Below are 16,774 nucleotides of genomic sequence, written 5' to 3'. Positions count from 1 at the left end.
ACTGGAGGTTAGATTAGTTAATTACATGGCCCCTATACAGTGGGATGTAGCGTGAAGGGTCTCCTGCCTACTGCTGTTATCAACAACAGGAAAATAACAAGGAAGACCTGGAAACAATGGGACATGTGCAAAACACCACCCACAACCCTTGGCCTTACAGAACAGCACTTTGTTTATGTTATCATGGGCTATTTTTTCTCCTATTTGTGATCAGCAGTATGGCCACGGGCTCTGCTACAAACAGCTATTGGGAAATCGCTGCTATTGGGGGAAAAGGCATGTGTCCATGGTCAACAATCAGTGTTGACAGTGGCATATCTAGGAGTGTGCTGTATCTTCTGCCACAGTGCAGCTTATTGTATTATTTAGACTACGTAGAACTATGGGGGTACTATGTGGAATATTACTGTTGCTGTGATGATGGTTACTAAACTAAAAGAGATTGTATTTAAGTTTGGTTTTTTTTATAATTCATTACAAATCTTTTCTAATACAAAATCACAAGATAAGCTGACAACCATAACAATTACAGAATTGCAGTCCTAGTGTACTGTTTACATGTATTAAATTGTAACGCCGTCAGCAACACGAGACTAAGAGAAGAGAGACCAAGACAAGAGAAGCCAAACAACAACCTACAGATAGAGAGTGGAGTAGTAGAGTTTGATCTAAAGCAGAACATAGCAGGCACGTTCCACATTCTACAGCAAACAGTCATCAAATGAAGTGAAGGCGTTCTTTTTGCCACTGTGGTGTAAAGCGGAGGATATTTTGACTTGTTTTTATTTCCCCTCTATGGACTTTGAAGGGCATAGAGGATCTGCGCACACCTGCATGCATGTGTTAGTGTGGTAGAGCAGATGCCGAGTGTAGATGAGACGGTACTGTTGGAATTTTCTCAGTGTTTGTGCAGCGGGGACATGACTTGGCGCACGATACAGTCAGTACACACACAAAGCCCCACACCCACACACAGACACAGAAGCGAGCTACCTCTACACTCTGAAAACACTGCTCTTCAATGGCTCTTTGTGGTACTTTGTGGCAAGGGTGGAACTAATTACAATTACTCTCATTACTGTGATTGTGTAGCTTTTTTTGTGGAGTAATTGATTTATTTTTGGCATTTTTGCCTTTACTGGATAGAGTACAGGGGGATGACATGCGACAAATGTCCCAGACCGAATTCGAACCCAGGACATTACAGTTACATGGTATGCACCTTAGATCACCAGGACGCCCAAAATCAGTAATTTTACTTTTACTTATGTTTTGAAATAAGTATTGTAGTTTGCTACTATACATTTTCTATCACATCCATACAGTCTCACCCACTCCTCTGTTCTTTCCCCAGGTGAAGTAAGGCTGCCTGAATCTCCCCAAAGTAGGAAGATTTTCAGTTACAATTACCCAAAAATGAAATAGCCTTGCTTGAACCCGAAACCTGACCCTGACTCTCCTTGGTTCACTTGTTGGACTGAAGGCACCTCTAGCAAATCCAGACATCCCACAGTATTTAAAAAGAAATGTATTGCAAATGAATGGATCATTGGATTTCAATCCGTAGCTTTTGCATATTAATGTTGGAATAATAGCCAAAATGATATAACAGTTTGTTATAAAAAAACATGATATTTTCATTAGACTGACAAGTAATATTACAAAAAGGGAGCTAAATCACCAGTTTTAATCAGCTACCATTAGCTACAGTACAGTTGGAAGAACCATTTAGAGCTCAACACTTGAATGGTTCTTCACTGCTGTTTCAAGAACCGCTGTAATTGTCGGGGCTGGTAGTGCAGAGTGGTTCCACATAGAAACAGTAATTCAGCGGTTTACCCTAATCTTATAACTAATTCCACAGGGCATCAATTTCACTGCAAAGTGGCATAGCAGTCTTCAGGAACAAACTCTCCTCAGCTAAGTTTGAAGCCTTCTTAAGTCTGGACTGGTGGCTCTCTGCTAGTGAGAATCATTTTGTATAAATAACTGTTAAGACCAATTCTATCATTCAATATAGAAACATAGTTCTATGGAGTACCAAAAGTGGTTCTCCTGTGATAGAAAGCCAAAGAATGACTTTTAGGCATGACTTTTAGTCTGTGACAAACTCCCCATTGGTTCATGTGACCATGTGAGAAGAGGGAGAAGGGATGTGATGTGTTGTGTTACTGTGGAGAAGAGGGAACAGGAGGTTAATCTGGGTGTAAAATCCACCGGCTCCTTGGCCTGGAGGCCCCTGAGGGTGGCTGACTGTATGGCTGACTGACTGACTGACTGGCTGACTGACTGACTGGCTGGTTAGCTGGCTGACTGGCTGGTGGAGGACAAACTCACAGGCCTTTATTCCCTCTGCCCCAGTCCCTTCTCCTGCTTCTCTGTCCTGGGTGGTCGAACACAATAAGGCAACATCTGCTCCAGTGGATTGGCTTTCATTGGCTACACACATGCACACATATATACACACACACACACACCACATTAAAACATGCCTGCTAGTCTGAGACAAGACGCTATGGATGCTGTCCTGGTCAGATGCCATCCTAGGTTAGGACAGGTTCCAACAATGACACTGGCCTGTTTGCCTGGAGCCAGTGAAGCGCCATGTCAAGCCAGCAAACTGACATTGGTCCAATGGTTAAGTTAAGTTTCAAACTTGAAAAAAGAATATGAATCAGAATAAGAATAAAAATAAGAATTCTCTAGAATGCTCTTGTGGTTGAATTTGCCCACACATGCAGTTTTGCAGTTTTGCAGGGTCTTCTGGTCATCGATGTGACCCTTCCTATAATTATTTCTGCTCTATAGTTCAGCTTAGAAAACAGTAACCACTGATCCGTGTTCTAAGCCTGGATATTAGACTTACATTAGCCTTTATGTCACTACAGCGGTTTTGTAAATTGTTAATACATGTAACACATGAAAGGGATGAATAAATTATTACCGATAATTACAACTAATTTAGACTTGTGGGTTTTTTTTCCCTTTTTTTTTCCTCGAGCCAGTTGAAATTTGTTGGGAGGGAGGAGATTTCCGACCTACTGTTCTGGCCCATTAGTGGAAAAACAGCAGTTGAACGTATGAATATGAATATATAAAAGGTTTCAACCTAAAACACTGTATATCCAAATGTAGATATTTCTGTCTTCCAAAACATAATTGTAGGTAATTAAGGTCTTAAGATGACTTAATGAATGACAGGAAAATGCTAACTTTAATAACCCATAATGTGTATTTTCATGACAGCTATTATTTTGTCAGAAAAGGCATAGGCCTTTTCAGATGGACATCTCATTTTGCAATGAAACTCTTCATATACTGAATAGTCTTCGTATTTTGTGATGGCTAGGGGAATATAAGCCAGGGAGCTAGATGAAACACTAGAGATGGGATGCAGCTAAAACCGTAGTCCGGATGTAAGGCAAGATTTGGCTAAGACGACATTATGGGGATTTGTGTGCGTGTGTACGTATGATTGTGTGTGTGTGTATGTGTGTGTCTATTGAGAAATAGCATGCTTTAGAATATTAGAATAGGGTTAAATTACATCCATTAGAGATAGTGAGGGCTGTGACTGGGCATGACAACATGCCTGTGTGAGAATGGGGGAGATAAGGTTACCTTTGTCAGGGAAACATACTGAGGAGGAGTGCTGGGAGAGGGACAGTAATGGCCCCAAAAATGACAGGTGTGGAGGCATGCTGACTGGTGATGCTGGGCTGATGACCTACTGAGTTGTAACTGTTAAGTATTAACATTTGAAATGAATCTGTTTCAAGTTACTGACTACTTTCTAGAAAGGGCTCCATACTTTTGTAGACCTTAAAGGACAGTTCCGGCATGATTTCAGTTTTTGTGACAGTTTTAACATATATGAACCACGATTAAAGATATTTTTAAATCAGTTTTGCTATACCTCTCAGGCTCATTTACTCTCATTCAATTCCAAACAGCATGGAAAACAACTCCGGAGACTTCTAATTTGGTTGGTAAATGTGATCCATCACTGTGAACCAATCGTGTTTTGAAAAGTTGCATCAAAAAGGTAATATCAGGGTATAAACCTTCACGAGAGAAGTTGTGTTTACTGTTTCATATTGATGCACACATTCGGGAGCACAACGAGAGCCGAGACGAGACAGGAGTGGGCATCTTACTTCTGCTTTCTGCTTCTACATTTCTACTAAATGTTGTATGCTGTTAGTTGTAGGAAAATAGGATCACAGGCCATGGCACTGCAAAGCTGAAAACTTTCTAGAATCATCCAGAGGATCTTATGCAGTTTCCAAACTTCCCAAACACTGACCTAGGAATGATTAAGACTTTTGAGCCCTGCATAGAAACCTTGTTTTGAGTTTTTATGTATTTGTTGAGTGGTACCTTGAGTTTTTTTTTTGCATTGCCCTTTCCAAATGGAAAGAGCAATTGCATAAAAATCCTGTTTGGTTTGAAAATTTGTTAATAGCGTGAGCCTGCGTAGAGAAATCCTTGGCATAAATGACAAAAATAAAGGACCGCTATTTTTTTTTATAAATGTAACTGTACAACAAGTCCAGAATCTCAGGAACTCTATATTCCAAGGCACGGCACAATTGTGATGTACAATTTTTTACAACCATAACTTCTGAACATGCAGTGCAATAGTTCATGAAGGTATTCAAGATGAACTGTAATCCTCGAAAAATCAGATAACATACTTTTTGGAAAGTGTCCTGGTCTCATTGCAGTTACTTTACTTTTGCGACCGAATTACGTACATTGAGGATTACAGGTACAGTTCCTGTCCAACACTGACGGCACTGAGGCATCAGGCAGTGGGAAGTGGGAGTGAAACCAGAAACAGGTGATGAAATTCTCTTTCATTTTCGTGTGTGCAGGGAAGGGCCATGAATGCACTTTGTTTATTGTTTCTGTCCTTGTCTAGGACGACAACTTAGGGACACTTGTAGAAATGTTATTTATTTGGCAAAAGTGTGCCTTTTATTTGTTTTTCTTTTTAAGCAGCGTGCCTGTTTGTGAAGGTGTGCCCGTTTATGAAAGCTGACAGGCAACACGGCGCGGTGTGCGAACGCTGATCCAAACAGGGCCGGACAAATGTCTGCACACACACCAGCATTCTGTCGCTGGCTGCCCGCGGAGATGTCAAACACAATGATGTGGTGAGAGGCTGCAGGAGAGCTCTCTGCTAGGTACTAGGAACACATGACACACACACATACACACATACACACACACACACACACACATACACATAAGAGGGCACACAAACACATACACAAGCATACACACTAAAAGGCATTACAAAACATGGCTTTAACATGCACTGAATACCCAAGGACACACATATATGACACCCCCCCCGCCCACACACACACACACACACAGACTTTGCTGAGGAAGCACGTAACAACAAAGCGGTTCCTCCAACCTCATCCACGGACAGATTGGAATGATCACCTGTCTAGCAAGCACAGGCAGCGTTCACACTATTCATCTCGCTCTATTGTCTAATTTCGAAAACTCGATAATTGTGTTAAACATGTCGGACCCCCGGAGCCCGAACAATCCAGTGAATCATTTGAAAGTGCCCCAAATTCATTAATTACAGAGTGTGTTAATCTCATTGAGATGGGAGGGGATGGAGAGAGGAAAAGGACCCTCATAACTCATCCAATTAGGTAATTGAGTGCTACTTGGATTAGAGGGAATGAAAGGAGGAGCCCCACTGAGACTAGTGGAGGACTGAAGACTTCTGGTTCCACACTGAGAGAACAGAGACAGTAGGCTCCAGATTAGAACCAACTGAAGGTGATCCTATCCATCTAAAAGCTGAATATTCACTTAAAGGCTTTCTCAAACTCTCTACCTCTAGCCTCTCCTTGAATTGTCAAGGTTTAGGCCTTGTAACTGTGTGAGTTACAAGATGTACATGAGTAAGTGAAACTATGCTGACTTTAAAAAGTCTGTCTGTTAACACCAAGGTGCTGTGTGTACTTGTACCTAAGAGAATCACTGAACAAAATATTTAATTCATGCGTTGAGGAAGCACGTAACAACAAAGCGGTTCCTCCAACCTCATCCACGGACAGATTGGAATGATCACCTGTCTAGCAAGCACAGGCAGCGTTCACACTATTCATCTCGCTCTATTGTCTAATTTCGAATTTTAAACTCGATAATTGTGTTAAACTTGATGCTGAATCTGTTTGTTCCTCTTGCTGCAATGAAATATTTTTTGAAACACACAAAGCGTGTTTATAGTCATCTTTTAATGTGCGCAACCTTTGGCCTATACATGAATTTGTTTTATTTTTGGTGGAATGCACCTTTTAGGTCTTGCGCAGTGAATATTGGTCGTTTTTTGCCAAGAATAATGGAACAAATATTAATAATAACATATTATTCTTTAATGAAAAGGAAGAGTTGGAAAAAGAAAAGTAAGAAATGTCTGTTACAATCTGCAAAGTAAAAAAGTTTGAGAGGGTCAATCATACAGAGAGAGAAAGTGTGTGTATATGTGTGTATATATCTGTGTGTGCGTGTGTGTGTGCGTGCGTGTGTGTGTTTTTGTTGAGCGGTCTGCCTGTCTGCCTGCAGAGCGGTCCAGATTATGCATGAATCTGGCTGCTTATCAGCTGACCTTTAAATTGGAGCCGCAGAGCGACTGCAGGCCCAGGGGCTGACGCTCGCACCTGATTGGCTGGTCCGCCTCAGACCTGCTGACAATAGAAATTAACAGAGCCAGGTGGGCATATCCGCGGGGGAAGGGGGTAGGGGTGGGTGGGGGCGGTTGCGGGTGGATGGGGGAGTATTGCATTAATATAAAAATATATTTCCTCTATTTTCCTCTTCTGTCTTTTCTTAAGCTTTAGGAGAGGAGGAAAAAGTCATTATGTGCTGTGAAGCATGTTAAAGGAGAAGCAGGTAAGGACGGGCGAGCATGGTATTACCTGGATTCCATCTCTCGCTCACTTTTCTCTCTCTTTCTCTCTCTCTCTCTCTCCGGCTCATGCTATCTTTCCCTCCATCTCTTTTTTCTCTCTCGCTTTCTCTCTCTCTCTCTCTCTCTCTCCCTCTCTCTGTTGCTCCCTCTGTATTTTAATAGCGGAGGGGTTTTGGCAGGCTGTGATTGCCTGATAGATAGATATCTCCAGTTGGAGAGGGGTAGACGGAAGAGGAGACGGGGGCTGAGGATGAGGTGTGTGTTCTGTCGTCCGCAGGGACAAGGAGCTCTGTGTGTCTGTGGAGGATGATGGATTACACAGGGGCCACGGGTTTACGTGTGTATGTGTGTGTGTGTGAGCATGCCCCCTCCGATGTGCCGCTATGTACACAGGGAAAGCATGGCAGTGAATTAATTTTTCACAACAGCAGCTGGAAAAGGTCATTAAATAAAGCAAATGTTTGTGAATGGGAATCCCCAGAAATTAACTTCAACACCAGATACGCAACTGTGTAGTCTGCTGGCAGTAAACGGGAGCATTACGTTGTATTGTGGACACGAGCACAGGTGGCTGAGCACACTGGCATACGCTTGGCCTTCTGTCAGATTAAAATGAGCTGAAAGAAAAAAAATGGCTTCGGATTGGATTTGCCTGTGCGTGTGTGTTTATGTTGGCCGTTTCACAGTGTGACAGACAGTTAAATGTACATGATCTCCATCCGCGGTTTACTGTCTGTCCTTGCCTCCCTATCCACTTTGTTCCTGTCTGTCCCTGTCCTTCTGTTAGGGAGCGGGAGGGGTTACGAGGTCAGCCAGCTCTTCCTGTTTATTTCCGTTCCAACAATCAGCGTGGGCTGTAACTGATCCCTTGTACTCATAAAGACCTCCACCATGAGCTGTGAGTGTGTGTATGCGTGTATGCGTGCGTGCGCGTGTGTGTGTGTGTGTATGTCATGCGATACACAGATAAAGCAGGCCCACAGAGGAAGACAGAGTGGCCAGCCACAGCACTGCATCTGTCACCAACACAAAAACCACACCAGTCGCCCAGCCACAGAAGACAGAGAGCCACCATCAGAGCCTCTGTGTGTGTGTGTGTGTGTGTGTGTGTGTGTGTGTGTGTGTGTGTGTTTGTGTGTGTGTGTGTGTGTGTGTGTGTAGGCCCAACAACGCGTGTGGGTGAGACCTTATCGTAGCTGGCCGCATTCCTAGCAGGAAGATAAAAGAGGCCAAATGAACCAGATCACAGCAGTGTGTGAGCAGTGTATGTATGTGTGTGCGTGTGTGTGTGTGTGTGTGTATGTGGTTGCGTGTGTGTTTGTCAGTGATGAATAGGAGTTTAAGGACCCACACCTTACAGATAAGAGGAGAAAATCATCAAGACAACAGCGACAATGCAATAAACACGGGCTCAAACAAATCCAGACGAGCCCTCCAGCCAATATGAACCGCATTCACACAATATTGAATATTCAGCAGCGTAGGGGTTGAAGGTGTCATATGAAGAAAATATGTCCCCTTCCTAACCGAATGAAGCTGAATACAAAGTGGTTTCTGGATCCCTATCCTTCACTGGTGTTGTTATCAGTGGGTTTGGTTTCAGGCTGTTATTCTTGTCCTGTGTTGGTGACTGGGTGGTGTTGGTGTTGATGGGAGGGGTCACGGAGAAGTGAACTTGTGTTCTGTCAGTCCCACACACATCTATTTTAGATCAGTGCTTTCCAGCTGTTACTCGAAACCAAACATGTTTACATCATATTTTTTTGTTAATGTAGTTAAAAACTATTGCCACTTCCAGAACAAGATTTACTTTCAGGATAAACTATTAATATATAAGTCTGTGATGCCACAACCTTTTTTATCTCTCTCCCTAAATAGTGTAAAATACTCTGCTGCCTAACACCTTACAAGGCTCAGCAAACTCTTTCTCTCTTCCTCAGATGACGTAGGTGAAAACAGAGTTTCCTCCTTCCTCCCAGCACAGAGGAGGAATTTGCTGGATGAGGGAACACATCTCTCCTTCATAAGGAACGTTGTTGCATTTCATTAGGGATAAGATTCATCACAGCAAGCAAACAAGAGAGCCGTGCAAATCGCATTGGAGGAATTCCTGCACTATCCTCAGCATTGTCACACACACACACACACACACACACACACACATACACACAAACATACACACTCAGCGCTGATATGCACAAGGCACAAAGCAAACAAAAGCTGAGAGAGCTGATTCAGGAGACAAAGGGTTGCATCAAGGACGGTGATGCTGTGTGATTGCTCATCATTGTTCACTTCAAAATGAAGCATTACTGTGTCATTGGCAAGAATGGCAGCATGCTGCCAGGAGTTAAACGGTCCTATTTTTTTTTTCCTCATTGAAAAATTCCTTGTTTATAGGCCTGGATCCCAGAGAGGACGATCTTGTGGGTGGTGAGCACATTCCCCTGGTCAGAGGGCCAGCGCTCTGTCTGAGTGAAAGGACCCCCAAGCGTTCATCCATGGAGCTGGCTGTTAAGTACCATCTCTGACCCCAGAGTAATGCCTCAGATAAGGCGTACATACAGACCCATCTAACAGGTCACAACCCTGTCTCCGTGTGGGACGGACACAGAGGACTGTGTGAACACTGCCTAGGGGATCTGTCCCATGATGAAATGCTGGTGATATCTAACTGTAGCCCCGACCCTACAGCAGTGGCTGTCAGCCTATTGATTCACAGCTCTAACAACTGAAAATACAGGGACAGAGTCGTGCTGTGTAACTGGCTGGGACAGTGTGGGTGTGTGTGTGTGAGCATGCGTCCATGCGTGCGTGCGTGTATCATGTGTCCGAGGCTGGCAGACCTAACAATGGTGAACAGAGAGGGACACAGACGGAGAGCTGGTCCCTTCGTCCACGCTGAAGCCAACAGCTGCATATGGGACACAACAGATCCATTCATGGCAGATATACACAGATGTGGACACACACACACGCACACACCCTTGGCACACACTGGACAGTGGCTCCGTTGTGGCTGAGGAGATAAGAGGGATGCCATACAGGCTCAGTGAGTTATAGTGTGGGAGAGCCAAAGGGAGATGTTACCACACACTACTAGACAGTCCTCTGTGTCTTCTAGCGTATTCAGCACAATGATCGTGCCTGTCTGCTGGAGGGAGCGTGTTGGCCGTGGTTGAGACAGTCGAATGAGCGTGGGATGAAGCTGGAGGTGTACATAGGTTATATTAGAAAATAGATGGACTTCAATGAAAGCTTTGATATTGATGTAAACATGCCACATGAAATGGGAGAGAGAGAGAAAGAGAACACAGAGTTTCAGTGTTTCTGAGTGTTTGGTCCCTCAAAGAGCAGCATCTATTCTCTCTCTGTATTTGAGGTCTTAACTTTCTATGTTGCCAGGGAGTGGGTGGTACAGGACTGGTGAACTGACAGCTCATCTAGCACTAAAGCTCCAGACGGAGAAAAAAAAAAAACATGCTACCATGGCAGATTCCAATCCAAAACGTATTTATTTATTTATTTATTTATCATCTGTGAACCAAATCAAGACATCAGTTTTTGTTTGCCTGTCATGATGATGCTTACATTATTCTCAGCTGTCACCAGACTGTAAAATGGCAAGAACTAATAATTCTTTAATCAGGGTTCACACACTGGAACATCAAAGTTGTTCAAGGTCTTGTTTGGTGAAATTCAAAGGCACAAAATTGGCATGTTTTGGGGTGAGACATGATGTTGGTCAAAGTTGGACATCATAGAGGCCTCACTTTTTACTTATGATTTTGTCAAGTCAAGAAATCATGGTGAAATAATTAATTTTAAAATTCCTGCTATATCAATGCAAATATCTGTAATAGGGTTTTTCTCAGGATGTGAAGTGCTGAGAGCTGAGGCATACTGATGAATTTGGGTGGTATATTTTCTTAAAGATCAAGCACTCACAAAGTCATCGATTCATTTTCAAAAAACTTTTAAGGCCTTATTTTACTCTTTCTCAAATCCAAGGACCGTGGGAATGCTGTTTAATGTACTGTAACAGACATAAAAGCAGAATGGTGGCATTTTGAGTGAGTTACTTGTAGGTGAAAGTGCCCTTGTGGCCCATGTGGCCTACAGGTAATTCTTCCAGGGTTCCCACCGTGGCTTTGATGAAAATTCCACACCTTTTCAATGACTTTCCATTACTAAGTAAGAACACCTATGACTTATGACCTATGACTCATGAACTAAACATTTTATTCCTCCCTGGTTTGGTAACATTATTTTTCAGCTCAGAAAAGTTCTTAAGGGGTAAATAACAGATTCTTTTCCAATACAGTTAGGCTTACTGTGGATAAAACCAGCTGACAACCACCATCTAATGAAATAAATAAAAAATTACTGTATATTCTGGTACATTTTGGTAAATTAGCCCATATGTAAAATTCCCTCATATTCCATGACTTTCCCTGTCTGGAATACACTTCTCAAAATTCCATGATATTCCAGAAATTCCATAACCAGCAGAGACCCTGTTCTTACGCCATAACCCATTATCTAAATGTAAACAAAATAGTAGCACTACCATCAAAAACCAAAACCTGAAACATTGTTCATTGTCAAATTGATAGACAGAACTATAAATGTTATTATGAGATGCGTTTGCCATGTATTTTAAGGCTTTATATTCGCCTTGCATGTAAACACTGGAGTAAAATATTGTGTTCCAAGTTAAAATGGGTTTATATAGTTCAGTACAGCTTATTATCTATCTGCGGGTCAAATTTGAGAAACTACACATATAGCATACTATAACAAAAATGTGTACAGTCATAATATTCTAGCTTGGGGCTCAAAATCACTCAACTAGGTGCCTATAGGTTGCAGAACTAGAAGCACTGTCCATGGTTAGCATGTTGGGGTGTGTACACTGGCAGCTGTATGGAGCCTCTGTGGTCCAGAGCGGTCTCTCTGGGAGAGGTCAACAGCAGGGAGGTCTGCCAGGTGAGAGGTTGGCACAGGGTTAATCGATGCTCGCCAGAGGAAGACAGACAAGTGAGCAGGAAGGCAGACAGGCAGGCAGGCCCGGTAACTACCAGGCAGAGATAAACTATTCCTGGTGGGGTTCTCTGGCCAACCGCTGAGCCTGTGCTGCGGCGGAGAAACCCGCGCTTCAAACCGGTTTAGGGGATTGATTTGACAGCTAATTTACAGAGGAGATTTGCATAAGGCTGTGCACTAATAAGGCAGGCTTTTCTCTCCCTTCCTTTGTCTTCCTCCACTATCTCTTTCTGCTCTCTCTCTCCTTTTTTTTTTTTAGACCCCAGAAAATAGTAACAGATAATGTAAGCGAATTAAAGAGACAAGAGATTCAAATTGGATATTGATTAAGAGACTAAAGCCTTGTGTTTTCTCCTGTTATAGCCTGTGTTTAAGTGATTGATTCACAATGTCACTCTTCACATCCCACTGACTGTGTGGTGAGTGGTGTTTGGGATTGGTTGAGCCTCTAAGCCTTCAATGGGCCCACATCATGTCACACCATGCTAAGTGCTTTGACACTGCCGCACAAAGAGCCCTGCCTATCTGATGCCAATCTCCCCGGGTCCTGGTGTCACCCAGGTGGAGGCTTTCAGAGAGAGCAAGGACACAGTCTCCTCCTCAGCAGCCCGGCACAATGCAGCCTGACTGACAGCAGAAAGGAGAAAATGGAGCTACTCTGTCAAGAGGATGTTTAAGTAGAGGGAGGAAGAGGAAAAAGGATTCGGGGACAGGCGCATACATGGGATCCACAGAGGAAAGAATGGGTGGAAAACAGGATGCTTTCTGCCTGGAGGTCACACACACACACTTTCATACACACACACACACACACACGCAAAGTCTACACTTCTGCATAGGAATGCAAAGAATTGAACAGCTCTCTGGAATCACGTGGTTAGACATTAGCAGTAGCACAGGCTTACCACTACACATGAATACATATGAATACATATGATTGCCTTTCTGAGGAAGACAGGATGTTTGCCGTTGGCCAAATCACTGTGACCAGATAAGTAGTAGCACTGCTAGCACACAGAAATCATTTATAACACATAGGGACAAGCTTGCACGACGACCGATTCCTCACAAGCGCACAGACACACTGTGCTGACACACCATCTGCTCACCAGTTAACACTTTCTCAGCATTTTGCATGGACTTGGACTCACTGTTCATGTTCTTGAAGATGTTGAAGATGGGGAGTATCTGTCTGTAGTAGGGCACCATGGCCTGTCCCACCATGTCTCCAGACACCACCAAATGCTGCAGGACCTTCAGTGTGGTGCACATCACCTGGCGGTTCCTCGTGTTCAGGGCGTCTGCAGGGACAGGTCAAAAATGGAAACGGTTAGGGATCAAGGCTCAGCTCAGGCTTATAGGTAGAAGGAGCTGCTAGGAGTCTGGAAAACTTTTGAAAGAGCAATTTGGATGTAAACTAGATCGGTTTACAGGCTCTCTCTCGAGGCAGGTCGAGGCGAGGTGTAGACGTAGAGCGGTTGTGATGACCGCAACTATATAGTACATAGGAGTGGGCTTAGCGGACACACCGAACCAAAATACACATAAATCTTAACCCCCACACACTCTCTTCCCTTGAAAGCATTTCTTTTTTAGCTGAGCTTTGATTTAGACTGGCTTGGCTGCAATCAGTGATTTCAAATGCACTGGGGAGGCAGGAGTAAGTGAGAGCCAATCACTGGGCAATTTGGCCCACAGCTGCACTTAACTCCATCTCCCACTGATAGAGAGAACAAAGGAGAGGGATGGTGGGAGAGATGGAGGGCTAGAGAGATCAAGAGAGACAGAGAGAGAGAGACAGAGAAAGAGAGAAAGAGAGAGAGAGAGGAAACAACAAAAGACAAAATGACAGAAAGAGAGATTAAGAGATGTGACAGGCAGAGCGCAAGGGGTTAGAAAATAACTGTCATTAGCAGCTAAGACTGACATATTTTTGCAGTTCTTTATGTTTGTTTTATTTTGCTGTTTTCTGTTTTTTTCTGTGAGCTTGTGTGCATGTGTGCTGGCAATTCCCTCCGCGCAGACTGTGTGTTGACAACGGCACACCCTAGGTTAGAAAAGCAGACCTAGGCTATTTCTCTTTATGAAACCTTAAATTGTCATTTGATGCATACTTCCAGAAAGCTAGGACAGTAATGGCACCGCAGCTCCTATTTTGCCAGTAAGCACTTACAACAAAACTAAAAGGCATGAAAAAACATTTCAAAAGAAAGAGTCAAAACAAAGAAAATATCAGCTAAGTGTGAGAGGAGAGGCTGAGAGCTTGTGGCTAAGAGAGTGGAGGCAAATGAATTGTGTTAGCAGGTGAGAGAGCGAGAGAGAGAGAGAGAGAGAGAGAGAGAGAGAGAGAGAGAGAGACAGAGACAGAGAGAGAGAGCAGCAACTCTAAAATATTTGTGTATGACAGAGCAGTCCGGGATTGGCATACTGCATCACCCACGGCCTGTGTTAAAACAGCTCATATGCAAATGCATTCCAGTCACAAGTATACACACACACATACAGTACACACACACACACACACACACACACACAGTCATGCTGTTCAGGGGGACAACACACAGTGTGACAGGATGACAAAGGAAAAACAGCGCTCTAGAGAGGTGATACACACATGCACATGCACCAGAGGACACACATGTACACACACACACACACACACACACACACACACACACACGCATATATCAAAGCAGTGAGGCAAAATGTCATCTTCAGTCACGGGCACAAGCAGCACTGGCAGCAACTACTAAATGCAGAAAGTCACGTTATGTAGAAGATAAGTCATTTAAACTGTGGTGGGTTGATTGTGTGAAGTAAAAAAAAAACATTTAAATCTTTCCATTTTCCGTTTAAGGTAGAATACAGTTGTATATTTTTGTGTGTGTGTGTACCTGCACTTGCAGTGGCACATCAAAATGGTGATCTCCTAGTTTTGATGTAATGTCTCCACCCCTAAACATCAACATTTGCTCAAACTTTGAGGTTAGAAATGTTGTTGCTATTCATGTGGTCCACTGTTCTGTGTCCATTGTTTCTTGAGTGTGCCCATTTGAGTGTATGTGTCTGTGCGCGTGTGAACCAAGTGGCCAAAACCACGGAAGTGGCGGCAACGGCAGTTCCACTAACACCCACTAGGGGCTGGCTCCAAAAAGACTCTAAACCCGGCCCAACTCAGTGCAAGTCAATGGGACCACAACCCAACTTCTTACTCAAAATATAAAGTCAAGAAATTTTTTCGACAAGAGGTTATGGCCTCAGTAGCTAATTTCACCTCTTCTAATGTGTGCCCTAATGCCGATTTACAAAATAACTGTGTCATTAACGGGATATAATGGATATAAAACAGGGTTGTTTTCTTAGTGATATACAGTTCGCCTGGCCAGTGATCGACAGGTCGCTGATTATGGACCAATAGTAGGCAGCGCTGCGGCTGTGCGGACAAGCCTCGCTTTGGCTGCTCTAGCTCCAAAAAATGTCAACATGGCGGCGACCATAAACACAATCTCCAGGCTTCAAAACGGCCCTTCAGAAGCCAATGGGTGACGTCACACTCACTATGTCCATGTTTTTTTACAGTCTATGGTGTGAACGTGAATGTGTGTTTATGCATGCATGTGTGTGTAAATGTGCTAGGCGTGTGTCTAGGCGTGTGTGTGTGTGTGTGTGTGTGTGTGTGTGTGTGCGTGTGGGTATACAGAGGACCAGTGGTACAGATGAGGCCGAATGAGTGAATGCATTGTGCGTTATGCCATCTCTCCATCTCTGCCTTAGTGTCTCCCCAGATAGACAAGCGCTGAGATATCTGCCATCACCAAGATAAGGTGGAATGCGGAATGACAGGAATTTCAAACCTACATAACAAACAATGAAATTCTAATTACCAGCCAGCGCAAACAATTTTCCCTGCTGTGACATTTGGACCGCGGGACTGTTCAATTATTCATCGGCACTCTCGCCTTGCTGCAAAAAAAAAAAAGAGAAAAAAAAGAAGAAAAAAAAAGGAGAGAGTGGGGGAGTAGGCAGCCAAGAGCCGGATGTATTAACGCTGGTACAAAACCTGTGTTGGGACAAATCTGAATAAAGTAATCATCTATTCATGCTGGGACCTGTTCCATATTCAGTGTGAAAATAAAACAACGGTGACCTTGTATTCGGTTCTCTGTGAAATGTCAGAGGTAGGGTGACACATTGGGGAGTTTAGCGGTGAATTGCTCTCGCTCTATGTATAAATATACTTTTCAGATCAGAAGGAGATGTTCCCGTGAAGAGGCGTAACTGAGGATCTTCTTGTAATGAAAGTCTCATTTCGGTTCAAAGCTGAACAAATGTTATGCCAATCTACCGGGGCTCAATAGAGGCATGGCTCTGAATCCTCCTCCCTATTTAAAGAAGCCAGAAAATCCAAACCACGGCATATGACTAACATGTTACCCTTTCTCCCCAAGTCATGACGGCACTGCTGGGCTGAATAGATCCTAATTTCTTTACTTCTACTTAGAGAGAAATATCTGCGCTGCATACAAAATAATTTGCCTTATTCTTTCTGCCCATTCCATTGTACACATACATTTTTACATCAATGGTTTCATCCCAAAACACTATATGTCCATTTTGGAAAAAAGGTGCTACCTTAAATTCATCAGTGAGTATTTCAAAAAAATAAATAAATAAATTCATATTCACTATTTTGTAAGCGAGGAAGTATGATAATGACTCATAACTCAGAACAGTTACTCATAGTGTGCTTTACTCTGAGAAATCATTTTATAATAGTAAATGTCT

General features: G+C 43.2%; 1 protein-coding gene across 1 annotated transcript in view; it reads right to left on the bottom strand.

Moving 5' to 3' along the window:
* Positions 1 to 16,774, bottom strand: part of pacrg (PARK2 co-regulated) — a 122,205-nt gene that overhangs the window by 40,634 nt on the left and 64,797 nt on the right. Inside the window, exon 4 of the mRNA XM_078289670.1 lies at positions 13,141 to 13,290. Within this exon, the coding sequence (XP_078145796.1) occupies positions 13,141 to 13,290 (150 nt within the window). The remainder of the gene's footprint in view (positions 1 to 13,140; positions 13,291 to 16,774) is intronic.

This window comes from Centroberyx gerrardi, chromosome 17 (genome assembly GCF_048128805.1).
Source record: "Centroberyx gerrardi isolate f3 chromosome 17, fCenGer3.hap1.cur.20231027, whole genome shotgun sequence".
In the NCBI taxonomy this organism is placed as follows: domain Eukaryota; kingdom Metazoa; phylum Chordata; class Actinopteri; order Beryciformes; family Berycidae; genus Centroberyx; species Centroberyx gerrardi.
This window is presented reverse-complemented; position numbering and strand designations above follow the sequence as displayed.